The sequence below is a fragment of the Astyanax mexicanus genome, chromosome 23 (assembly GCF_023375975.1).
Source record: "Astyanax mexicanus isolate ESR-SI-001 chromosome 23, AstMex3_surface, whole genome shotgun sequence".
In the NCBI taxonomy this organism is placed as follows: domain Eukaryota; kingdom Metazoa; phylum Chordata; class Actinopteri; order Characiformes; family Acestrorhamphidae; genus Astyanax; species Astyanax mexicanus.
Genome location: NC_064430.1, coordinates 29,735,913 through 29,762,969, shown reverse-complemented (window position 1 = coordinate 29,762,969; position 27,057 = coordinate 29,735,913). Strand labels below are relative to the sequence as shown.

The following is a 27,057-nucleotide window of genomic DNA, read 5'->3' as shown; positions in this document are numbered from 1 at the left end:
ATGTGGGGGCAGGTTTTCTGCATTGAATGTGGACAATCTGGGCGACAATGACAATCTGAGTGAGATGCTGCTGGTCATGATTATTACCACCCACTGCTCTTACTGGTGCAATGTGCAATTAATGAAGATTGGCCACCAGGCTGCTCCAATTTAGCCATGAAACCTAAAATCCCACACTAAAATTACAGGTGTTTCAGTTTCATTGTCCAACCCTTGCAGTTCTTCTTCACCATTAGAATGCAAGGAATCAATCCTGAAAATTATCCTGCAATTCTTCCCTCACCATACTGAACAAAGGTGGTGCATTAAATTGTCTTATTTATTATCTTCATTGACTCAAAACAACAATATGTTATATTACTGTACATCACACAATGTGTCCAGTCTTTTAGTTTACTTACCTTTAACTAAACTTTGTTTACCCTTTAAACAAACAAAACAAAACAAAAAATTCATATAGAAATAATGTAATATTCCATCAAATATATCCAAAAATGTATTGTCTTTAGAGGAGCTGCAGTTGTCCCAGTAGTAGTAGAAGTAGCTGGACTTCAGTTTTTTGACTTTATAAATATCAACATGTCTCCTCACTTTCACATTTTACTCTTACGTTGTCCTCTCCACAGAGCATGGATCATCCAATCAGCTGAAGATCTGACCAGACGAGCAGCAGACGGAAAGATTGAAAGTCATTGTTGCCTCAGATACCACTTTAAAATAAGGCTGCTTTATAAAGGGTTTATAAATGTAATAAAACTTTTTGTTTACAGAATAATTCTGCATGTGTTCATGTATAGCTTTAATATAGTCTTTATTGTTTAATTTACAATATAGAAAATCATAAAAAAAGAAACACAATTAGAAGAGATGTGTCCAATTTTTTGACTGGTACTGTAAGTATTATTGAAAGATCTGAGGTTTTACAGTATAAAAGGATGTGGTTTTTATTCTATTTGGCAAACAATAGCTCACTGTTGCCCTTACTATGTTTTATGTGTTGTAAGTGCTTATTAATGATTTTTAAAGCATGTATAACTTAAATAATAAGCATTTATAAACTATTTTTACCCTTTATAAAGGAGTTTTATTTTAAAGTAGTCTCTTGGCACAGAAATGGCTTTTAGTTGAAATGAAATGTCTGTTTAAAACAGAATACAGTAAAGCCACTGACTGAATTATGTAGAAAACTCATACGTCCCGACTCCGAGCAGCATGTTCTGTAAATCGTCTTAAAAAAAATCGGTCGATCAGTGCAGTTCTGTGACCGAAGTGTCTCTCCTGCGTTGCCGTTGCTATGACGAGTCTTCCGGCTCGGCCTGTGGGGTGTCGGTACAGGGCAGCAGTGGCGGTTGGGACGGGATGACGATCTTGTACGGGACAGACTCTTTGGCCAGCATCTTGCGGGTGGCGCTGACCAGGCGGGAGTAGTTGTCGGGGTTGTACTCTGAGGCGGGCTGGCGGGTGCGCAGCAGGGGCAGGCTGTCCCTCTCCCCGCGGGACAGGAAGAGGGGCGGGCGCCGCAGGTTCTCCCCGTCCTTCAGGGAGTCGGGCAGGGCTTTGCGCTTGCTCTCGGGCAGCAGCATGATGCACAGCACCGACAGCACGGCGAAGGAGGCGAACACCACGTGGTGCAGGAAGTAGCCGCCATTATTCTGCAGCTCCATCAGAGAGGAGGCCGCCATGCCCACAGAGCCAGCGGCCATGACCAGACCCAGAGCTCCACCCCTGAGAGACAGAAAGAGAAAGAAATAGAGAAGATAAGGTTAATTAGTATTATTGTCATTTTTATTTTATTATTTATTTCAAATTTTTCTTATTTTTTTTCTCCCAATTTAGCTAAGCCAATTGTCTCACCAATTCAGATGCTAGTCGGCTGTATATCTCCCATCACTAGTGATGCCACAACGGGTGTTCCGGTTATGGCGTCTTAGTAAGAGGCTGCACGCACATGAGGCTCGCTGCTGAATCTCTTAAATTAATCCTTAAATGTGGCCATTAGACACAGTTTTACTCTTTTTCAACGCATGCACCTTTGCTGAATATCATGCCACCAAAAAAAAAACAAATCTGGCCAACAACCAGGTAAAACGACAGTTTTTTTAAAATCGCAATGCCGCACGCGCTTTCCTTGTGACTGACGCTAAACTGTTTGTGTAACGCGGGGAACAGACGGGAGGCGGATTTAAAGCGGGTAAGACCAAGACTTTAATAAATAACAAATAAACAAGTAAACAAATAAGGGAATAACAGATATAAGTTATATGTACACAAACAAACAAAGAAAACCAACAAAGAGCTAAGCTAAACAGATAAGTGGCTAAACTAAACAGATAATAACAAAACAGGGCTAGGGATATATACAGGGATAAATAGTATATAATATAAAAGTGAATAATATACAAAACAAAGAAATAACGTGACTAAGAAATTAACGTGACAAATAACAGACTAGAAATAAACAATAGCGTGTAAATACAAGAACATAGAAAGAGCAATAACGTGACGTAGTAAACAATAGCAAACGTGGCGAGACAAATGACAGAGGAAGGTGCAAAGACCGACGGATAAACATGGACTAAACTGCGCTATAAATAGTAACAAGAAACACTGAACACCTGGGGAAGGGGCGGAGCTACAAATTACATACACGTGATGGAAAAGTACTAGAGAAACACACTAGGAAACGGGGAAAACACAGGAAAACATAGCGAGGGCGTAACAGTTTGATCCAGCTGTTATATTATGTTATGATATATTAATATAATTTTAACGTTTTTCGTTTCTATGTTTTGAAATTTGTTAGATTATATTTTTGTCAACATTTTGGGTTTATTTTCGTTTGTTATTTTTCTAATAATAATAATAGAAATTACATAATATATTTTCTTTTGTACATTTTTTAAGGGGCGAGTAAAAACGTAAGGCAATAGTTACTTTTACTGGTAACTAGTTAGTTTTATAGTGGAGTAACTCCGTTAGTAACTTTTGGAGAAGTAACTAGTAAATATACAGTTGTGGTCAAAAGTTTACATACACTTGTAAAAAAACATAATGTTATGGCTGTCTTGAGTTTTCAATAAGTTCTACAACTCTTATTTTTCTGTGATAGAGTGATCGGAACACATACATGTTTGTCACAAAAAACAGTCATAAAATTTGGTTCTTTCATAAATTTATTATGGGTCTGCTGAAAATGTCACCAAATCTGCTGGGTCAAAAATATACATACAGCAACATTAGTATTTGGTTACATGTCCCTTGGCCATTTTCACGGCAACTAGGCGCTTTTGGTAGCCATCCACAAGCTCCTGGCAAGCTTCAGGTCGAATGTTTGACCACTCTTCTTGACAGAATTGGTGCAGTTCAGCTAAATGTGATGGTTTTCTTGCATGAACCCGTTTCTTTAGCACTGTCCACATGTTCTCAATGGGGTTTAAGTCAGGACTTTGGGAAGGCCATTCTAAAACCTTAATTCTAGCCTGGTTTAGCCATTCCTTTACCACTTTTGATGTGTGTTTTGGGTCATTGTCTTGTTGGAACACCCAACTGCGCCCAAGACCCAACCTTCGGGCTGATGGTTTTAAGTTTTCCTGCAGAATTTGGAGGTAATCCTCCTTCTTCATTATCCCATTTACTTTCTGCAAAGAACCAGTTCCACTGGCAGCAAAACATCCCCAGAGCATAATACTACCACCACCATGCTTGACAGTAGGCATGGTGTTCCTGGGATTAAAGGCCTCACCTTTTCTCCTCCAAACATATTGCTGGGTGTTGTGGCCAAACAGCTCAATTTTTGTTTCGTCTGACCAGAGAACTTTCCTCCAGAAGGTTTTATCTTTGTCCATGTGATCAGCAGCAAACTTCAGCCGAGTCTTAAGGTGCCTTTTCTGGAGCAAGGGCTTCTTTCTTGCACGGCAGCCTCTCAGTCCATGGCGATGTAAAACACGCTTGACTGTGGAGACTGACACCTGTGTTCCATCAGCTTCCAAATCCTTGCAGACCTGCTTCTTGGTGATTCTTGGTTGACTCTTGACCATCCTGACCAATCTCCTCTCGGCAGCATGTGATAGCTTGCGTTTTCTTCCTGATCGTGGCAGTGACACAACTGTTCCATGCACTTTATACTTGCGTATAATTGTCTGCACAGTTGCTCTTGGGACCTGTAGCTGCTTTGAAATGGCTCCAAGTGACTTCCCTGACTTGTTCAAGTCAATAATTTGCTTTTTCAGATCCACACTGAGTTCCTTTGACTTTCCCATTGTAGCTTTTGTAGCTGAGTCTAATCACTGGGTCAAATGAGCCCTATTTAAATGGGCTCATGAGAAGTCAACAGCTGTAGTCAATCAGAATCACTTACAAGAAGTGAAGAGGCCATGACATGAAGCTAATTTGATTGACACAACTCGCTACATCACCAAAATTGACAAATTTTGTTGCTGTATGTATATTTTTGACCCAGCAGATTTGGTGACATTTTCAGCAGACCCATAATAAATTTATGAAAGAACCAAATTTTATGACTGTTTTTTGTGACAAACATGTATGTGTTCCGATCACTCTATCACAGAAAAATAAGAGTTGTAGAACTTATTGAAAACTCAAGACAGCCATAACATTATGTTTTTTTACAAGTGTATGTAAACTTTTGACCACAACTGTAACTAATTACTTTTTTTACTTTTTTTCAAAGTAACGTGCCCAACACTGGCTGACAATGAGCAAGTTTCCCGACACAAGGAGCAGGCTTATTCACGTGAATAACATGAAATGTTTGAAATTAATACAGACATGTAGAAAAAAAACTACGACAATCCTGAAAATGATCCTCCAATTCTTCCCCTCACCATACTGAACAAAGGTGGTGCATTAAATTGTCTTATTTATTATCTGAGACACACAACCAGGTAAAACGACTCCACAAAAAGCTCAGCGACTCGGGTCCGATACATCAGCTCACAGATGCAGCCTTGTGCCGATCAACATCACCCTAGGCATCATATGAGTGATGAGAGGAAAAAGCACAATCTACCCACCCAGCGAGCCATATCACTCAAGGTGTGCCATATCGCGTCCTATAGAATAATATTTTACATGATAAAAATACTCTATATCGTGATAGTGATATTCTTGTTTCTACTGGATGTATAAAATTGTTTGTAAAATTATTATTTATACTAATTTAAACTAGTATACTCTTTAAATTAATTATAAAAAAAAAAAACGCTGTTTTGTCATATTTGCAAACATACCTTATTTTAGGGCCATAATGCCCACCCCTATCACACACAAACACAGTATTAGCCTTTTGGCAGGCACACAACACTACACAATTGAATAATTTTTTGTCTATGCCCCCAAAAAACAGTATTTTTATAATTATTTTAATCAGGAATAACCACAGAATACTGTTGTGGTCAATAAAACAACTGACACCACTATTATAATTATACTTCCAATTTGCAGATCTTACATTCATTCTTTTGATTACATTTAAATATCTATTATTAATTCTTAAGAATTAATCTTCTGGTTTTAAAGCAGCATTATGTGAGAATCGGTATTGTTTTTGAGGGAATTCTCTTGACTCTCCACTGCTGTAAATTGCAAACCATGCTTTGAGTCGCCTGCAAGAACAGCTGTACACATGCATTTGATGACAAGCTGAGAAATACCACAGTGGCATGTGAAGAGAGGATTAGGGACTATAATGACTCTGGTATGCAGCGCTACACATTTCTGCCTTTACATAGAAATCTTATGGCTTATTTGGATCTACCAAAGTTTTAATGTGCAGTAGCAGTCATTTTATTATCTCAATATAAGATTTAGAAATGTAGATATACTACATTAGATTAGCTTTTTTTGTAACACCAAAATCTTTACATACAATTAAAAATTAACATTTTATTTATGGTAAAGTTCATTTGTCTGATTACTTTTAAGCCCCTGAAATAAGGAGGCTGAAAGTCGACACTAACTGCACCTCATCTGTTTAATTTTAAATTCATGAAATCATGAAGAGTGCGTCACTGTCCAAATATGTTCTAGGTATAACTGTAAAAGCAGAAAAGAATCTAATGAAGTATCTCAATAATATATATTTAAATAAGATGAGAAAGATGCCTTCTGCTGGTATTTTACTGCACTTGATTTTTCTTTACTGCATTGGGTTTTGTTGTTTAAGGTTCTTAAAAATAGATTAATCTGTCTAAACTTTCACAACAAGGTCTAAAAGTAAAAAGGGCCAGCAATACTTGTTGACTGGAGATGTGCTGTTTTTATTAAAGATGCTGAAACACTAACATGTACTGTAATGTGCAGATGCTTCTTACCGCACCACTGTAGGCATGACTTCACTGGCGAAGAACACACTGAGCATGGCCAGAGCCTGAGAGGCGAGGAGTCCCACAACCGAGAGCACCAGCACCAGCCCACCATGTAGATCTGACGGGTCAAACATTAATTAATGACAGAAATAAAGAGATCACTTCAGTTTCTGAATCGGTTTCTCTGATTTTGCTATTTATAGGTATATGTTTAAGTAAAATGAACATTGTTGTTTTATTCTATAAACTACAGACAACATTTCTCCCAAATTCCAAATAAAATTATGTAATTTAGAGCATTTATTTGCAGAAAATGAGAAATGGCTGAAATAACAAAAAGATGCAGAGCTTTCAGACCTCAAATAATACAAAGAAAACAAGTTCATATTCATAAAGTTTTAAGAGTTCAAAAATCAATATTTGGTGGAATAACCCTGGTTTTTAATCACAGTTTTCATGCATCTTGGCATCATGTTCTCCTCCACCAGTCTTACACACTGCTTTTGGATAATTTTATGCTGCTTTACTCCTGGTGCAAAAATTCAAGCAGTTCAGTTTAGTTTGATGGCTTGTGATCATCCATCTTCCTCTTGATTATATTCCAGAGGTAAAATCTAAAAAAATCATAATTTTAGTGGTCTCAGAGCTTTATATGTTTAAAGGTCTAATTTAATTTATTTGTTTTTAAATTAATTTTTTGGTTGTCTCTAGTATAAATGAATGACCTGTAAGCTGTTTTTTGGGTTTCAGGCTGTTTCAGATTTACGGTGGAAGAGTGGGCGGGGAAGAACTACAGGATTTCGGCTCTTACTCGTAAATATTCATGACATACAAACATCTCGCCTCTGATTGGCTATAAGAGCTGTGATGCTCCCTCCACAGCTCTGCAGTGGACGGCTGCATGCCGAGGTGGCCAGGGCCATGAATGCTAATTTACGGGTTGATGTCAGTCAGGGAGTTTTTCCTGATTCACTTGTTTTTATTTAAGTTTTTTTTTTATTGGCTAAAGCAGGCAATGGGCGTAGAAGAACAATTTCACATGCAGCAGCATATACAATTTAGACTGACCCATTATATATATATATATAAAAAAAAACAATTACTCAATGCTTACTAGCATTTGGACATTTTTTTGCTTTATATGTGTAAACAATTTTATTTTATGAAGATGGTGTTTAAAATAAATATGAAGGGAATTGGCTGGGTGTGGGTGCTAGGTGTGAAAACATTAATAATCAGATTATAATTGAAAATCAGTTTTTCTTTTAATTTTTTTTTTGTTTTGTTTTTTTGTTGGCAAAATCGCCCAGCACTTCTTCCTGTGTTATATTACTTACTAGAGCTCGCTCTTTTTCTTATTATAAATGTATATAAGTGGCTGCAAATCAAATCCATTCAAAATTATTATTATAGTGCTTTTTACAACTGTTTACTCTTGTCAAAAGCAGCTTTACAGAAAACAGTAATAAGTAGGGGTGTGACGAGACACGATACTGGGTTCACGAGAACGAGACGAGACGAGATTTAAAAATAAAATTTTTAAGAAAACGTCAAAAATGAAAAATAGCTTGAAAATTAGAGTTTTATTTGATAAAAATCATATAACACAAACTTAACAGACTGTTTTCTCTCACACATTGATTCTATAAGAAATATAAATAAGAATAAAAAATAAAAATAAATGAATAAAACTTTTCTAGGTCTTATATAGTGCAAACAATAAGTGCAAACCACAACCAGTCATATTGAACCTAGGGTTTGTGTTTTTTTTTCCTGAATCTCTTGTAATTTAACTATGCAGAACCATAACCAGTCATATTAAGCCTAAGCTTGAAGTGCAAACAGAGACAGAACATGTTTTTAAATACAGAGGGCTAATCCAATTCACACCCTCAGCAGAACACAGAGTGCAGCAGACTGAAGGCTAAGAGGTTCTTACACTGAGTGAGGGCCAGCAGCAGCAGGGAGGACAGGCCTGTGATGATAGCGGTCAGCAGCAGGATGCCTCTACGGCCGACGCGGTCCACCAATACACACAGGAACACGCAGGCCAGGGCTCCCGTCACCGTCCGCAGGAAGTAGCCGAAGTAGAACTGAGAGGAGTAGAGGTGGATATTCCTGGTGAAGCAGTACTGGATCCCTGTACCAATAAAGCTGCAGAAATAAGAGAGAATAAAACACACTGGTTAATATCAGAAGACAGGTTTCCATCTGTGGTCAAATAGTCTTGTGTATTGTGCAGCTGAATGTAGCTTATTACCATCTACTTTGAGAGGAAAAAGCCATTTGATTGACATACAAAATAACTAAGGCTAAAACACAAACAGATTCACAGGAAAGTGTAGTAAAAATAACCAATAAGGAATTGAATGGGTTGACATTAACCCTTGTGTGGTGTTCATATTTTTGTTACTCGTTTACTTTGTTACTTGTATTTAATTCAGCAAAATTAAGCAATTCTACATTAAAATGCTTTACACATGCTCGCTTCACCTAAATTGCAAGCAATATAAACAGCTTACATGGTTAATATTTGCCCTTTACCTTTCTTATGTTACATTTCTTTCAAAAAGTGCTACTCTTTTTTTATTAGTTTTTTAATAAAATGTAAAAGAAAATGAATTAAACTCAATTTATGAGTAGAAAATTTAATGCAAAGTAATGTAAGTGATAACAATATTAAAGTGAAAGGAGATATTCCTAGGAGATCCTTGCTGTCTGTATGTGATGCTCTTTGAGTGCATTTTTATATCAGTCAATTGTCTCTCCCCAAGAGGTGCACTACCAAGGAGAAGCTCTTTTATGTCCTCTTGTGGGTATCCCTAGTTTCTAATCAGACCACACCTGTAATCATTTACATAATCGACTAAGACATGACTGCATGCAGTTTTGCAGAAATCCAGAGTGATTTTTTTTGTCAGTAGGTGAAGTTTGTATGTTATGTACAGTCATATGAAAAAGTTTGGGCACCCCTATTAATCTTAATCATTTTTAATTCTAAATATTTGGGTGTTTGCAACAGCCATTTCAGTTTGATATATCTAATAACTGATGGACACAGTAATATTTCAGGATTGAAATGAGGTTTATTGTACTAACAGAAAATGTGCAATATGCATTAAACCAAAATTTGGCCAAGAAAAATATCAGAAAGGCAGAGAAGAAGAATGGTGAGAACAGTCAAGGACAATCCACAGACTACCTCCAAAGAGCTGCAGCATCATCTTGCTGCAGATGGTGTCACTGTGCATCGGTCAACAATACAGCGCACTTTACACAAGGAGAAGCTGTATGAGAGAGTGATGCGAAAGAAGCCATTTCTGCAAGCACGCCACAAACAGAGTCGCCTGAGGTATGCAAAATTGCAGAAATGGCTTCTTTCGCATCACTCTCCCATACTCCCATTTTGTATCCTTCCCCTGAACAACTATGTTGAACAATCTTTGTTTTTAGATCATTAGAGAGTTGTTTTGATGAGCCCATGATGCCACTCTTCAGAGGAACTTGCAATTGGCCACCTTAAATACCTTTTCTCATGATTGGATAAACCTGGCTATGAAGTTCAAAGCTCAATGAGGTTACCAAACCAATGTTGTGCTTCGGTAAGTCAGTAAAAAGTAGTTAGGAGTATTCAAATCAATAAAATGATAAGGGTGCCCATACTTTTGTACCGGTCAAATTTTGGTTTAATGCATATTGCACATTTTCTGTTAGTACAATAAACCTCATTTCAATCCTGAAATATTACTGTGTTCATCAGTTATTAGATATATCAAACTGAAATAACTGTTGCAAACACCCAAATATTTACAACTAAAAATGATTAAGATTAATAGGGGTGCCCAAACTTTTTCATATGACTGTAAAGTTTTAATAAATAGCAATTATATTTTGGTCCTCTGTCTTAATAAGGCTTGCAACCCACTGACTGTTTGCCACTGCTGGTTCACTCCTAGATCACACAGATACTGATCATGCTTTTAAGATCTAACTAGTTTTTAATGTTTTTAAGCTGATTTTAAATGCACTCAGATTTGCCAGCTTTGTCTGCCAAGTGCCACTGGACTGCCAGCTTTACCCTTAGTATGCAAACAGGGGTGCAGTGGTATCCTTTTTCCATCAGGATAATGGGGGTGTAGCCAAGTCAGGGGGCCATTTGTGGTTAAGGCGGCCGCCCCAACTATAAAACACTGCGTGAACGATGATTAAAGAAGTGCACCCACAGTGACTTTACTAATAAAATGTATAATCTGTACTGATGAAGGAGTGGTCAGTCCCCAGCCCTCCCCAGGTAAAACTAGCATAGTCTGAATAGTCAACTTTAAATTAGTGATAGTTGTATAACATGCATATTATTTGTATAGAACAGAACAACGCAGTGTTCATATGAAAGCGATATAAAGTCTGTTATTTTGTATTTGTTGTTTAAAGGCCAATTTTAACTTCTGCGTTAAGTCAATGTGTTGCCTATGGCGTAGCCTGTGCAAGCACCCTACGCAGCTGCCTGTGATACTTCTGCATTCATGCATTCACGTCTCTGTAGTCGCTCTGGATTTTAAACTGCGAAGGCAGCTACTGCTGTCTGCATCACCCTAACACAATGCAGCAGAGAACGCCCACCTGCCTTTTCCCACAGTAAATTTTGCTGCTCTAAAACTCAAAGGACAAAACGTTTTCAAAGATACAGCCTTAGTTATAAAGATAAAGCACTGAGCGGTAGGTAAAGTTAACCTTTAAACTTTGCTTAACTTCAGACTCTCAGCGAGGCGAGCAGCCCTGCGGCCAAAAAATGTATCAATGGTGCCCGCCTTGATGCTGCTCTCCCCGTGGCGTGGAATTAAGTGGAGATCCAATTAAAACCTGTAGTTACCTACACAAGATAGCTAACGCTAACTATCTGGTGTAACCAGAAGCTGTAAACTTCTTCTTAGCTAACAGACAGTGTCGGCTCTGTTCCAGCCCGGCTTTAGGTCTGTCTGTGGGCAGGCCCGAGGCGAGGTGGGTGAGGCCATTAAGTCACTGGGTGCCTCTCTGATCAATTTGTATTTTTGAGGCTTTTCTTTAACTAGCTACTGCAGACAATGGAGGCTAAGAAAGAATTGCATGTGCAGCATGTTAATATACTACTCGGAGACCTATTGTATTTCACAAAGAACAAGTAAAAGTGGATTTTAGCAAAAGGTGACATCTTTAAACATTTTTTAATATCATCTACATACAGCTAAAATACCTTTTATTTTCCCCTGTAAACAAAAGCACTACAGATTACCATGTTTATGAGCACAGATGTGATTGTTTGCTACTCACAGAGTAAATGCTAAAATGAGGCAGTTCCTCCAGATAACTCTGGTGTGCCGGAGCTCCAGGACGTGATGGTACTGCGGCTGTGGGTCTTCAGGGAAAGCCACATCAATCTCTGTAGAACAATCAGATAAGGAGGAGGTTAAGGGAAGGCAGAGGTTAAAAATAAAGAAAGACAGAGTGAAATTTTCTCCAGTGGTTTGGGAGACTGAACTCCCCCTGGATCTGAACTGCATTCCTGTCTGTATTTAAGTCCTCAGGCAGCGGCGAGGTCAAATTCTCCCATTAAACTCATCACATGCACTCTTTCACTGTGCCGGACGAACCTGGACTAATGTAATTCAGGCAGCGATTCGGAACATTTCAGCTGCATGAAAAAGTACAGCTAACAATGCACAGCTTCATCTGAGCTTCCGCAGTGTTCCCTCTGCCTCTTATTATCCTGCCTGAAGATTCACAGCTCTGACTGGATACAGGAATCTTTTTTTTTTTTATCCTATTTGCTCCCTAATTTACATGGCCAGTTACCAAACCCACTCATTAGGACTCCCCCCATCACTAGTGATGCCACAACACTTAACTACTGCTGATGCATCATTGTTGAGTAGCATCACAGCGCACTCGGAGGAAAGCGCAGCGACTCGGTTCTGATACATCAGCTCACAGACGCAGCCTTGTGCTGATCGACATCACCCTAGGAGTGATGAGGGGAAAAGAGTGCCTCCTACCCACCCAGAGAGAGCAAGGCAAGCACTTATGCTCTCTCAGGGCTCTGGCAGCTGATGGCAAGCTACATGATAATACAGGAATCTTCTTCAACATACCTCACACTGCTACAGAGTATCTACAGGTACAGGGAAATGTAAGACTTCTTAAAAAACTCTTTACTTCCATTCAGAGACAAAATTAAGATCACTCTCTTACAAAAAAACTTAACACTAAATCTTTTTTTGCAAACTTAACATTAAGCTTGTGATTCCTGTACTTTCTAATTAGTTTGACACAAATAAATTCACAGCTCACAAATTGAAATAAAGATTCAGAGCAGAACTGGGGCTATCCGGTTTTGATTAATTTAACACTTTAACCCACTAGTTGAGAATCGCTGGTATAGAGCAAGTTCAGCAAGTTAGGGGGTAATTTGGACAATCTTTATAAATCTGAGGAAACCTACTGAAAAGATTATCTAGATACCCTCACTCCAGGGAAGATTTTTTTTTTTACCAGTCAAATATTGATGGAATTAATGACGTGATGTGGATGTTTGTTTTTCTCAATTTAGGCCACTTGAAGGGGTAGGGAAAGACTGGATCTACCCCTGTGCCCCATCATCGGACCACCTTTTATTTGCATGATCTTTATAAACATCATGTTTTTAATTACAGTCATATTTAAAAGTTTGGGCACCCCTATTAATCTTAATCATTTTTAGTTGTAAATATTTGGGTGTTTGCAACAGTCATTTCAGTTTGATATATCTAATAACTGATGGACACAGTAATATTTCAGGATTGAAATGAGGTTTATTGTACTAACAGAAAATGTGCAATATGCATTAAACCAAATTTTTTTAGTTCACTCTCCCATACAGCTTTTACTTGTTTAAAGTGCGCTGTATTGTTGACCGATGCACAGTGACTCCATCTGCAGCAAGATGATGCTGCAGCTCTTTGGAGGTGGTCTGTGGATTGTCCTTGACTGTTCTCACCATTCTTCTTCTCTGCCTTTCTGATATTTTTCTTGGACTGCCACTTCTGGGCTTAACAAGAACTGTCCCTGTGCTCTTCCATTTCCTTACTATGTTCCTCACAGTGGAAACTGACAGGTTAAATTTCTGAGACAACTTTTTTTATCCTTCCCCTGAACAACTATGTTGAACAATCTTTGTTTTTAGATCATTTGAGAGTTGTTTTGATGAGCCCATGATGCCACTCTTCAGAGGAGATTCAAATAGGAGAACAGCTTGCAATTGGCCACCTTAAATACCTTTTCTCATGATTGGATACACCTGGCTATGAAGTTCAAAGCTCAATGAGGTTACCAAACCAATTTTGTGCTTCAGTCAGTCAGTAAAAAGTAGTTAGGAGTATTCAAATCAATAAAATGATAAGGGTGCCCATACTTTTGTACTGGTCAAATTTTGGTTTAATGCATATTGTACATTTTCATTTCAATCCTGAAATATTACTGTGTCCATCAGTTATTAGATATATCAAACTGAAATGGCTGTTGCAAACACCCAAATATTTAGAACTAAAAATGATTAAGATTAATAGGGGTGTCCAAACTTTTTCATATGACTGTAAATAAGGCATTATATTTATGGTACAGAGTGAGTAATGCACCATTTGTACGAAATATCAGAATCTCTACCTGTTAAAAGAGCCTCAGCTGGGTAGATCTCATCCCTCATACAAGCTCCGTTTCGGGTGGAGAACAGCTGCAGGCATTTCTTAGCCTGAGGAATCTGAGATGTGGCCAGAAGCCACCGAGGAGACTCTGGGAATACAGAGGCCCAGCTGCAGAAACACAAACACACAGTTTATTCAATACCTGTGTGAAAATGTAGCATAATCTAAATGTACATCTGCCTTCAGTGTAAAACATTCACCAGAACAGAAGCTGTCTGACCACAACCAGCTCTGATACAATTTTTATAAATCAGACTCATAATTCTAATAGTGGTGTCAGGTAAGTGTTGAGAGAGAGAGAGAGTGGTGGTGGCCTAGATCGGACAATTTAATCAGTTTAGTAGATAACGGGTCTAAAGCTTCTTCTGAGAGTCAAGACTGCTTCCCAAACACTTATATACAGCTCTGGAAAAAATAAGAAACCACTTAAAATGATGAGTTTCTTCGATTTTACCAAACTGAAAATCTCTGGAATATAATCAAGAGGAAGCTGGATGATGGATTTTTGCACCAGAAGTGGTATAAAGTTGTCCAAAAGCAGTGTGTAAGACTGGTGGAGGAGAACATGATGCCAAGATGCATGAAAACTGTGATTAATAACCAGGGTTATTCCACCAAATATTGCTTTCTGAACTCTTAAAACTGTATGAATATAAACTTGTTTTCTTTGCATTATTTGCATTTTTATTTGAGGTCTGCATCCTTTTTGTTATTTCAGCCATTTCTCTTTTTCTTCAAATGTATTACAATAATTTTACTTGGAATTTGGGAGAAATATTGTTTGTAGTTTATAAAATAACACTACAATGTATATTTAACTCAAACATATACCTATAAATTGCAAAATCAGAAAAACTGATTCAGAAACAGAAGTGGTCTCTTAATTTTTTCCAGAGTTTTATTTGGGTTTGGTTCTTTACATTTTACATACAGCACATGCCTGCTGACTGACTCATTCACCAACCATGCAACAACGTGATAGTGTGTGTGTTTCTGTGTGTGTATGAGTGTGTGTGTGTGTGTGTGTGTGTGTGTGAATATAGAAATGCCTGACTGACCACCAGTATGAGAGCAGCAGCAGAAGTGGTAGTGTTGCAACCGCCTGAAGCACGGGCCAGTCACCACACAGCACCGCCAGCCCCGGCAACAACAGCTCAGCAAACACCGCAAAGAAGCCGCTGACCATGGAGACCATCAGCCTGCGGGGAGGATCACACAGCTCCAGACCTGCAGAGGCAAGGAGAGAGAAACCAGCCAATAAGAGAGCTCGGCTTAGACAAGCTCAAATTTGACAAAAACTACATACATAAAGCAGCGTTTTCAAAATGACAAATTCATCATGTTATCAGTATCCAGTATAGTATTACAACCTTTCACAAAAGACAATACCATGACAAAACAATGTAACACTCATTGTTTTCTGAACACAAAGGGACAGTTTTCAGTATCTTATGGGAATAAGATCAGTCCTAGACCACACAGCATTATGAAAGCTGATGTTCGTAATTTTCGGTATTTGGGGCCCTCTCTGGTGAGAATGGGTAATTGCACAGAGCATGCAGAAGAATCATTTTAAACTGGGTGGGTGTGATGCGGTCTCCTTTTAGAGTGGATGAATCCGATTCCAGGTTATGTTTAGTTAGAGATAGAGAGAGAGAGAGTTTCTTTGGTTTTACTATGAGTGAATGAGCTACTTGAGCTCTGAGTTTCCCCTTCTGAAGTCTCCATTGCTCCACCAGCTGCTTCCATTCAGTAAAACTAAGCCGAATCCTCTTTTAGAGGCTGTACGTGTGACGTAAGTGCATAAAGACGCGTGACGCAGCCAGAAGAACTCACGCGAAAAGCGAACCGGCAGCCCAGTTTTTAGAATTATTATATTAGGCTAAGCAGGGATGGTTGTTCCGGCACACTGGTAGAATTAACACAATGTTTTATCCCTTATCCAGTCAGAAATGCTTTTGAAAATAATACAGGCCGCCACTTGAATTAAGATTATATAGTTCATGACTAGACTTAATGCCTGTCTGAGAAATCAACCCAAAATGTTTACAGTAATTAATACAGGCTCAACATTAAAAAAAAAAAAAATAATAATAAAAAAGTACTGAAAAGTTATTCTGTAACAAAACCATACACTTACACATACTTCAAGGAGAACTTGGGGTGCAGTGAAACATGATTTGTGTAATGTCAATATCTAGGTCTGATAGTGGGTGCAGATGGATGGGATTTTCATTTCTAAACTAATTAAACTTTCTTTCTAAACATAAAAGAATCATGCAGCCCAATCTGTTCATCATGGGGAAAATGTGTGTGAAAAGCTGTGTGAAGTTCTTCAGTGATCAGACTGAATGACCTTGAACTCCTCAGACTGTAATTGTAATTCCATAAAACAAAAGAGCGCTGGTACTCTCCATCCTGCCATTGTTCTCAAACTCTGGCTGAAGATCAGAAAAAACTGAAGCTTTCCATCCAACGTCAGATCTTCCTAAACTTTCCACCTGGATTCAATCTGACCAGGAACTGACCTCAGAGGAATTCCAGCTTTCTATGAGTTTGCGTGTTTTGAGATTCCTCCTCCTCCTCCTCATCCTCATACTGCTCCTGCTGCTGCTGGTGAAACCCTGCACCACCCACGCCCACACAGTTCAGAACAACCCCCCAGCTTAAGCTCAACACAGAGGGGGAGTGCGTTCTTGGACAGTTTGTACGAAAACACTGTACAAAGCATTCTTTCAGTTTTTTCCTCTATGGGTTAACAATCGTCTGAAGCGTTCGCTCCTACACAACAATAACAGGAAGGCTGGGGAGAGAAACTCTGGCTCCCGCAGTGGAAACAGCAGAGACTGACCTACAGGCTGGTGGACGGATGCACATGGTTTCAGTTTAGGTTCTTACAGTATTTGCGGCCTCAGACGCTCTGAGACACACCCAGTGAGAGGTGAAGAGAGCATTCCTGAGAACTATGACCAGCAGAAACAACCGACAAGACAAGTATAGAAATTACTACGGGTCAAAGCAGGGAGTTTAGTTTCTCAGTGAATCCCCTGGTCAGCAGGCCTGGATATAGAATATAGACAGGCTAAGCAAACTTAAGCTGTCTGTACACTACATGACTTTGAAAAGACTCTGAAAAGACAGAATAACAGTGGCGTGCAGTGAATATGGGTACCCCTTCTGCAACCCCCCCACCCCGACTGACACAATATTACAATAACTACATATACTCTGTCTTGATTTAGTTATATAAACTTAATACACATCAACAGCCCACAAATACAGCTACAAACTACAAAAGTGTACAATAGACCAAACAATAAATGCTTAATTTTCCTACAAGTACAGCCGTTCAACAAAGATCCCTCATTTGTATGTCTACAGTACGCCAGAGCAGCCAAAACATTAAGTACACACAAAAACTCACCAGTCAGACAGCCTTTTATTGTGAATTAGTTTCACGTTGAAGGACAGCCTTTAAAAAGGTTCAGGTCACTATTTGCGTGAGCCGAGTCTCAAGACTTGCGATAATATTAAACACGGTTGATTTTATTGGAGCGGCAGGATGAGAACCCGACTGACTAAAACTTTTAGTCGTAATCACCTTACACCGAACCATCGAGAGGACGCTGCTCGACTGCAGCTCGACTTCAGCCAGACTGTCGTGATTTTATCCTGACTGAAATTTGTCTGCGACAGAGAAATCGATTACAAATCGTCAGGTGTAAGATCGGCATTACTGTTTACTCAGTCAGCTCATTGACTGGCTTTCCTTCATTTTTATCAAGAGTTTGGATCAATTTTTTGTCAAAATTCCACAAAATCATCCTCAAATCAATTCTAAACAACTTGGGGCAAACAAACGATACATTATCTGGCTTGATATCTACAAAAATCAAGTAAAGATTTTTTATTTCTCTAAAATTCAGATTGTAAGGGTCAGAAATATAAAAAAATATACTTTACAGAGAAAATTAAATTAAATAAATTTAATAATGAAGTTTGTACCTAGTTGTCTGTTTTGAATTTATCCTGAAATTGTCAGAAAATTTGTCTAAAAAAATGTTTCTACCAGAAAATAAAAATCCTGCTGCTGTGGAGTCGTTTACATCAGCAGAACTACACTATCACAGAGAATACAGACTTTTCTAGATTTTCATATCATTTTAATTATTAATTCAATATTTTTAAGAGTTTACCTGTAATGCTAATACATTTTCTGCTCCTGTATTCAAATAACATAAACTAAAACGCGCTTTATGACACGCTTTGCGCAGGGGGTACAATAGGCTCCATGTTTTATTAGGATGGAGAGCTCATTAATGGGAATAAGCTGGTGTGTCATCTTTGTTATTTCTGTTTTATTTATTTACTACATTAACACATATGTATATTATATGTTTGAATATTCTTAAGGCTGTAATTGCATTATTTTTATATTATGCTACTTTATCATATCAGTGGTGTAAAAGGTTCTTAAAATGACAATAGTATTGTCATTAGTAGTTGATTTTATTAGAGCGGCAGGACGAGAACCCGACCGACTAAAACTTTCAGTCGTAATCACCTTATACTAAACCAGGGGTGTCCAAGCTTTTTTTGTTGGGGGCCAGAATAAATAAATACATAATAATACATTTTCCTGATTATTTTATTTACACACCATTTTACTTGATTTACTATCTTTATCTTTGACAGTGTTGTGTAAACTAAGATTTTTAAAATTGATGTTTAATTCCATGATGTCTCTTAATATTAAACTCCTTAATTACGGCAACTTTTAGACTCTTTTGCCCCGTTTTCCTGAGCTAGAAATGCGCACTCTCTCCGCTTTTAGACTCTTTGGTCCGTTTTCCTGAGCTAGAAATGCGCACCCTCTCCGGTTTTAGACTCTTTGGTCCGTTTTCCTGAGCTAGAAATGCGCACTCTCTCCGCTTTTAGACTCTTTGGTCCGTTTTCCTGAGCTAGAAATGCGCACTCTCTCCGCTTTTAGACTCTTTGGCCCGTTTTTCTGCGCTAGAAATGCGCACTCTCTCCGCTTTTAGACTATTTGGCCCGTTTTTCTGCGCTAGAAATGCGCACTCTCTCCGCTTTTAGACTATTTGGCCCGTTTTTCTGCGCTAGAAATAAATGCGCACTCTCTCCGCTTTTAGACTCTTTGGCCCGTTTTACTGCGCTAGAAACGCGCACTCTCTCCGCTTTTAGACTCTTTGGCCCGTTTTCCTGCGCTAGAAATGCGCACTCTCTCCGCTTTTAGACTCTTTGGCCCGTTTCTGACACCTAGCGTTTAAACTTTGAATCTCACATTATAAAAACCTGCTTAACAGCGGGACAACTTTCATTCTATTTCCAAAATACCTCGCGGGCCGCTCCAAAAAAGGAAACGACCCGCAAATGGCCTGCGGGCCGTAGTTTGGACACCCCTGTACTAAACCACTGAGATGGCGCTGCCGTGACTCGACTGCAGCTCGTCTCCAGCCAGACTCTCGTGATTTTATCATGACTCTGGAAATGTGTATGCGACAGAAAATAGCTTGAAAATCATTAGGTGTAAGATCGGCATTACTGTTTACTCAGTCAGCTCATTGACTGGCTTTCCTTCATTTATATCAAGACTTTAGATACATTTTTTGTCAAAATTCCCCAAAATCTTCCTCAAATCAATTCTAAACAACTTGGGGCAAACAAACGATGCATTTCCAGCTGGAATATCCCATAATGGTCGAGGTGGATGACGTATATAAAGGGCTGCTAATAAGCCTGTTAATAAATACCCAATAATATTAGAAATATGCAGAGTGTGGGGTTCCAGACTGGAAGCAGACAGCTCTGATTGATCATTAAGTAATGTGCTGTGTGAGTCAGGGGACTACTGAGGGCAGGAGGGGTTAAGGATGAGTCTGTAGGGGTGTCCTGTGTCATCAGTCAGAGAGAAAGTGAGAGAAAGAGAAAGAGAAAGAGAAAGAAAGAGAGAGAGAGAGAGAGAGAGAGAGAGAGAGAGAGGGTTATATATAGATACTCGTAACTGATCACACACTTGAGTGCCGTCAATCAACCTGTCATCACCATCTACATATAGATTAGGAACTCCACGGATCAGGGAGTTTCCACTGCTTGGGGAACACTGCAGTCATTTACTGTTAGGCAGCAGGTCGGTGTGTATTTTAGGGGTCTAAGGAAATTAACATGTATGTTCAAAACCGGAACTGAAAACGAAACCAAAACCAAAACCGAAGAATATTAAATCACTTGTCCTAAGGCACGTTTTTGCTGCTTTTTAAATACATCTTATAGCTTAAATGTATTTTTGTTGTGTTTTTAGCTATTTTTATAAGCAATTACAAAACTAAAAATTCATAAACATTTATTGAAGTGTACTCCAGAACAAATTCTAATCTTGAAGAAAGTGTTTTGCCATTTTCACCTGAATAGTTTCAGTTGCCAAATATTCTGTGCACTCCTATTATTTCTGTCATTTAAACATTGGTGTAAAACTTAATTATTTGGTTCATGCAGTTTCCATCAGCTGCCAAAACCCTGAGAGAGCACAATTAGCCTTGTTCTCTCTGGACGGGTACAGTAGGTGGCGCTCTTTCCAAGTATCACTCCTAGGGTGATGTGGATCAGCACAAGGCATCTGTGAGCTGATGTATCAGAACCAAGGGGCAGAGTCTGACTTCACAGGTGTCGGAGGAGGCATAATATTTACCCTCCTGGTGTGTTGGGGCATCACTAGTGAGAGGGAGAGTTCTATTAAGTGGGTTATGTAATTGGCTGTGTAAATTGGGGAGAAATGAGATAAAAAAAAAATTGAAAAGTTGAGAAAAAAAATTATAAAAATAGCAACATTTATTTTTTTTCCATTTGGTGTAATACAGAATGTGTTGTACCAAATTTATAGTTTTGTATTTCTGCCCCTCACAATCTGAATTTTAGGGAAAATGCTTAAAAAAAAAAACAAAACAAAAAAAAAAATCTGTAAATTTTCCATTTTTGCACTTTGTAACAAAAGTTGGTTGAATAACAGTATCAGCTTTAGGGAGAAGATCAGAAAATCAAGTAAATATTATTATTATTTTTTTTCTCAAAAATTCTGATTGTGAGGGTCCCTTATAGGGAAATTTAAATTAAATTAATTAAATAATCATCACACTAATCACAAGTCTCATCATAGTTTTGTACCTAGTTTTCTGTTTTGAATTTATCCTGAAATGGTCAGAAAATTTGTCTGAAAAATGTTTCTACCAGAAAATAAAAGAATCCTGCTGCTGTGGAGTCGTTTACATCAGCAGAACTACACTACTGTCCTCACACAGCAGAAATCACAGAGAGAATACAGGCTTTTCTAGATTTTCATAACATTTTAATTATTAATTTAATATTTTTAAGAGTTTACCTGTAATGCTAATACTGTTTTTGATGAATTGTAAAATATGTTATCACTGTTCAGAGAAAAACATGGATCTATAAAGTAGTATATCTACTTACACGAGTCGAAAAAATGTCAATGAAAACTATTTTTACTCCAAGTCATTTGGGAGCATTTCTATTGGTCAATGTAAAGGACTGCTCCTGTATTCAAATAACATAAACTAAAAAAGAAAGTACTGAGACTGTTAACAGGGTGTAAGATAGCAATGAGCACTGTGGAGGTACAGGGGGTACAATAGGCTCTATGTTTTTATTAGGATGAAGAGCTCATTAATGTGAATGAGCTGGTGTATCATCTTTGTTATTTCGGTTTCCCGCGCCCGCAGCCCCGCCCCTCTCTCCCGCGTGCTGACTGACCCCGCCCTGTATTTACAGAGCAGAAATATAAATATAAAAGTGTCTTCAGTGTGACACGAAAAAAAAACTCACTGAATTTAACTCACACAGTCTCAGTCAGTCACTCACCTCATTCACAGTGTCTCCCTCTCTGTAAAAAGCTATTCAACAATTTTTTTATAATAGGTTTGAAAATAAAGAAAACTTAAGAAAGCTTAAAAAAAAAAAAAAAACTGCTCTTATAATAACATTTAACAACACGGCAAAAAACTGATTTATGTAACTAACGTAAAAATAAAGTTATTTTGAGATGTGACTGCCTATTTAAAAAGTTGTTCATTTGTTGGAGTTTATTTGTATCATTTCTAACATATTTAGAGTGTTTTTTACTCACTATTTTCTCTCTCACAATGTTAATCCTTTACAGCTTCAAAAACATGTATTATGCAAATTAGGCGATGGCGTCATTTAGTGACTTTTAGGAGATTTTAGTAGGGGAAAAAATATCGATTTAAAAATAAAATCTGATTAAAAAAAACAAAACAAAAAAAAAAACAAAGATTTTTTTTTGGGCCATATCGCCCAGCTCTATTGATCACATTAATCTCTGGGGCGTAACTATTGTCATTTTAACACACACAGTTATTATGACAGGTTATTTAGGGTTTAAAAAAACAAACTGATTGAAATTGTTCCCAAAAACTGTTTTAAATTTTTATTTATATTTTTTCTAACTGTTTAGAAATCCTGACGTCCTGATTCCTCCTTTGAGGAAGAATAATCATCTGTAACCTGAGAGAGATGAGGGACGTGCGGATGCGTCAGATAAACAGGATCTTCCTATTCTGCCTGCGCCTCTTACTGACTGATTAAAACACTTTTCCTCAAACTCAAACACCTTCCTGTAGAGCTTCATAACACACACACACACACACACACACACACACACACACACACACACACGATACATACACAAGTTAAACACACGCTGCTTCCCCATTACATAAGCGTCATCACATGGTCACGCTGTTCTGAGTCAGGAGGTTCAGTAATATACTGACTCAAGGTTGAGTTTCTGTAGAGTTGAGTGATCTGAGTTTAGAGTAGTTGAGTGATTGGCACTAAATGCCAGCCGATGGTATGAACACAAACACATGCTAATGTTTGTCTGGTGTGCCATGGCTGTTTGTGTGTTAATGTTTAATAGCTCTCGGGCAGCTGGCCACTTTCTTGCATAACAGCGCATCCACACAAACCCTTATAGGCAAGTCAGACGACTCAGTGGCCATTAGGGGTGGGTGATATGCCTTTAAAATAATATCACAATATTTTATGGTATTTTCACAATAACGATACTTTTGGCGATATGATATTTATAATTTAAAAATTATTTAGAATTTTATTATTGCATGCAATATGATCTGGCTAACTGAGAAAAGAATTTTATCAGATTTGTAACAGAAGTCAATGATCCAGAATGTCATGATACTAGTAATGCACTCCATATATCTCCATATATTCAGGATTAAAGTAAAATAAATGATACTGGGCAGATTTAATCTGTATCTAGTAGATATATAATGGGAAACAGTGTGAATTTTTCTTTTGCTAAAAACTGCAAAAAAGTAGAACCCTGACGTGATAAATAAAAGTGGATGATACGGCACGATATTTTAGGGTATAATATCGTTTACGATATTTGAAATTGTTGGCGATATTATCACATACAATACGACATGGCACACCCCTAGTGGCCATCTTTTCTAATGCCACCAGAAAGGGCTGAACAATTTAACTAAATAATACCTCAAACAGTAACACAATTTGTACACTCCTTCTGATGTCTTTTTTTTTACTTATTTTCTACATTGTAAATAAATACTGAAGTGATCCAGACTATGAAGGAAAACATAAGAAATCATGTAGAAACTTAAAAGTCTTAAACAAACCAAAATACTCTGTGAAGAAGCTTTTAGATGATCTTATCTGCTTGTTCTGTTAAATTGTGATTCTAAGGCTGGTAACTGATGAACTTATCCTGTTCAACAGAGGAAACTTCCTTTCCAGGTGCGGTCCTGATGAGAGCCAGTTCCATCAAAACGTTTTTGATGGTCTTTTTGGGGATACTTTCACAGTTTCAATCTTTGCTTAGGTGAGTAGTTCTTGCTTCTCATAATCTGGATTAGAACATTACTCAAATATTCACTATTCACTGTATATAGGCCTGGACAATAATTCGATATCGGTATTTATCGCGATAAGAAATGTTTCAATAACGGTGATATCACTTTTGTGGTATATCGATATGTATTATGTACAGAATCTGTCACGGACAGGCGTTTTTTACTGCCGTCAGCTCGCCGCAGAGCCAAACACATTCAGCCCCCATAGCTGTGCTACCTCAGTGCGTGATGACGCAATCACACAGGCACGTAGCCAGATAGGCTAAGCTAGGCTAGGTTAAAATGGCTAGGCTAGGCTAGGCTAGGTTAGGTTCAGGTCCGCTCCGCATCTAAAATGTCTCGAAACGGAGCCGGGACGAGCGGATCCAAGGCTAGGGTAGACTCGGTTCGGTCAGCCGCTGTTTCGCTCGCCCATTCGCGCGTCCGCTCGCTCATCCGCGGCTCCGCTCGCTCGTCCGCTCGCTCATCCGCGGCTCCGCTGGCCCAGCCGCGGGTCCGCTCGCTCATCCGCGGCTCCGCTGGCCCAGCCGCGGCTCCGCTGGCCCAGCCGCGGGTCCGCTCGCTCATCCGCGCCTCCGCTCGCTCATCCGCGGCTCCGCTCGCCCAGCCGCGGCTCCGCTCGCCCAGCCGCGGCTCCGCTCGCCCAGCCGCGGGTCCGCTCGCTCATCCGCGCCTCCGCTCGCTCATCCGCGCCTCCGCTCGCTCATCCGCGGCTCCGCTCGCTCATCCGCGGCTCCGCTCGCCCAGCCGCGGGTCCGCTCGCCCAGCCGCGGGTCCGCTCGCCCAGCCGCGGGTCCGCTCGCCCAGCCGCGGGTCCGCTCGCCCAGCCGCGGGTCCGCTCGCTTGCCGCTTTGCTGCAAATTGTGCCGGTGAGTGGAGCCGACAAGCAGCGTAACGTTAATACATCTAATCTGTTCCACCACCTCAAGCATCTTCACTACATACAATATTTTCCTTATACTGACTGAAGCACTTTAATAGATTATGTTGAAACTAAGTTATTTAAAGTTTATGAATCCTTTAGGTTTGTTTATTTGCCGTTGATATCATGTTGAATACCTCTTGTATTCTGGCTGAAGCACTTTAATAGATTATGTTGTCACTAAGTTATTTATAGTTGAAAAATCCTATAGGTTTGTTTATTTGACGGGAAAATCTTGTTGCTTTTATGCATATAAATGCTTCTTGTATTATATATCCTAGTTAAAACACTTTTGTTTTAATCTGTTAAATTTGTTTACAATGAATAAGAAGCTCTGCCTCTGTTGTCATTTAAAGTTATTTTTATTTGTAATAGTTATATAGGCTTATGTTTGACAGGGATGTCATGTTATTATTTTGCTATATGCAAATAAAATTGAGCATTGATTTATTTTGACTACTTTTATTTCTAAAGTATTAAAGTTTTTGTGAAAGGAGGTTTCAAAGACTTAAAAAACATTTTCATACAGTAGTAGGTACAGATTTCCATTAGATAGATTGATACAAAAAGTGCAAATACACAGTTAAATAATAATTTAAATTTGCAGTGCAAGCTGCAGAGATTGCAGGGATTCTTTTTCTGAGGCCTTCAAAGTATTTATCGATATCGAAATTATATCGTATCGACCGAAATTTAAGGAATATATCGTGATATAAATTTTGGCCATATCGTCCAGCACTAACTGTATATCAATTCTACCTCTTCACTACTTTACAACTGATGCTCCCAAACACATTAAGAGACAAGAAATTCAAGTAATTAACTCTTGATGAGTTCAGCACAGCTGTTAACTGAAAGCCTGAATTCCAGAAGACTCTACATCATTCAGCTGACTGAAAAAAGCCAGCAGAGATGTCTAATCAGAAACAGTCTAATCTAAGCAAGAGGAGCTACTTTGAAGAATCTAAAATATAAAACATATTCTGGTTTGTTTAACCCTTTATTTGTTTAATAAATACATATTTTTCTTCATAGTTTTAATGACTTCAGTATTAATCTTCAATGCATATTTTATCATAATAAAAAAAAACACTGAATTTATGGTGTGTCCAAATGTTTGAATTGTACTGTATGTCAAGTATCACAGATTCACAGTATCATGAGATGAATTTAGACAGCAGTAACTCTTGATTTATTGAACACCTGAACACATTTATTGAATGCCTATCCACAATAAGAAGGACAATACTCTGAAAGGTCTTTTGAAGGTATTCCGTAAACCATTAAACACTCTCCTGGTGAGATGCAGTCCTTATATAAGGCAGCATTGTGTGCGCACTGGTATAAACCATTAAACAATATTAAAACCAGATCTACTCCACGTGTTTTAAATACTTGTAAACCAGGGGTCTGCAATTAAGTTCAGCCGTGGGCCAGATATTTTCCAAGCCATTACGTGGTGGGCCACAAAAAAAAAATCAGTTTTGGAAAATAAAGTGTAATGGGATGGAGTGCTACAGACTAGTAGCTCAACCCAGAGGGTTGTTGAACCCAATTGCAGAACAGTTGATCTCAAAGCAGGCAAACCCAAGTAAACACACCGCTCCACATGTGGGATTAAACCTGTGTCATCAGGTTCGCTGTCCAATACACTACTGCTGCCCCGGCTAGTGAAATGGGACACGACCGGGAAAAACGCCCTTATAAGGAGATAGGGAGCCTAAAAATGGGTGGAAAAACGGAAACGGGTGGAAATTAAAGCCAAGCCGAGAGCGACAGAGAGACAGGGGAGGAATATAAAGAAACGTTGGTCAGTATATATATATATATATATATAATGAAAGCGATATATATATAATGAAAGCCGATATATATAATGAAAGTGATATATATAATGAAAGCGATATATATATATAATGAACTCTGATATTTATATAATAAAAGCTGATATATATATAATGAACGCTGATATATATATAATGAAAGCGATATATATATAATGAACTCTGATATATATATATATATATATATAATGAACTCTGATATATATATATATATATAATAAAAGCTGATAAATATATAATAAAAGCTGATAAATATATAATAAAAGCTGATATATATATAATAAAAGCTGATATATATATATATAA

The 27,057-nt window shown here is 38.4% G+C and overlaps 1 protein-coding gene across 1 annotated transcript in view; it reads right to left on the bottom strand.

Moving 5' to 3' along the window:
• Positions 1-301: 301 nt before the first annotated feature.
• slc22a31 (solute carrier family 22 member 31) overlaps positions 302-27,057 on the bottom strand; it is a 39,256-nt gene continuing 12,500 nt past the window's right edge. The window contains exons 4-9 of the mRNA XM_022665157.2: positions 15,097-15,265; positions 14,001-14,146; positions 11,634-11,742; positions 8,266-8,480; positions 6,333-6,444; positions 302-1,725 (exon numbers count right to left, since the gene is read on the bottom strand). Of these exons, the coding sequence (XP_022520878.2) occupies positions 1,293-1,725; positions 6,333-6,444; positions 8,266-8,480; positions 11,634-11,742; positions 14,001-14,146; positions 15,097-15,265 (1,184 nt within the window). The 3' untranslated portion in view covers positions 302-1,292. The remainder of the gene's footprint in view (positions 1,726-6,332; positions 6,445-8,265; positions 8,481-11,633; positions 11,743-14,000; positions 14,147-15,096; positions 15,266-27,057) is intronic.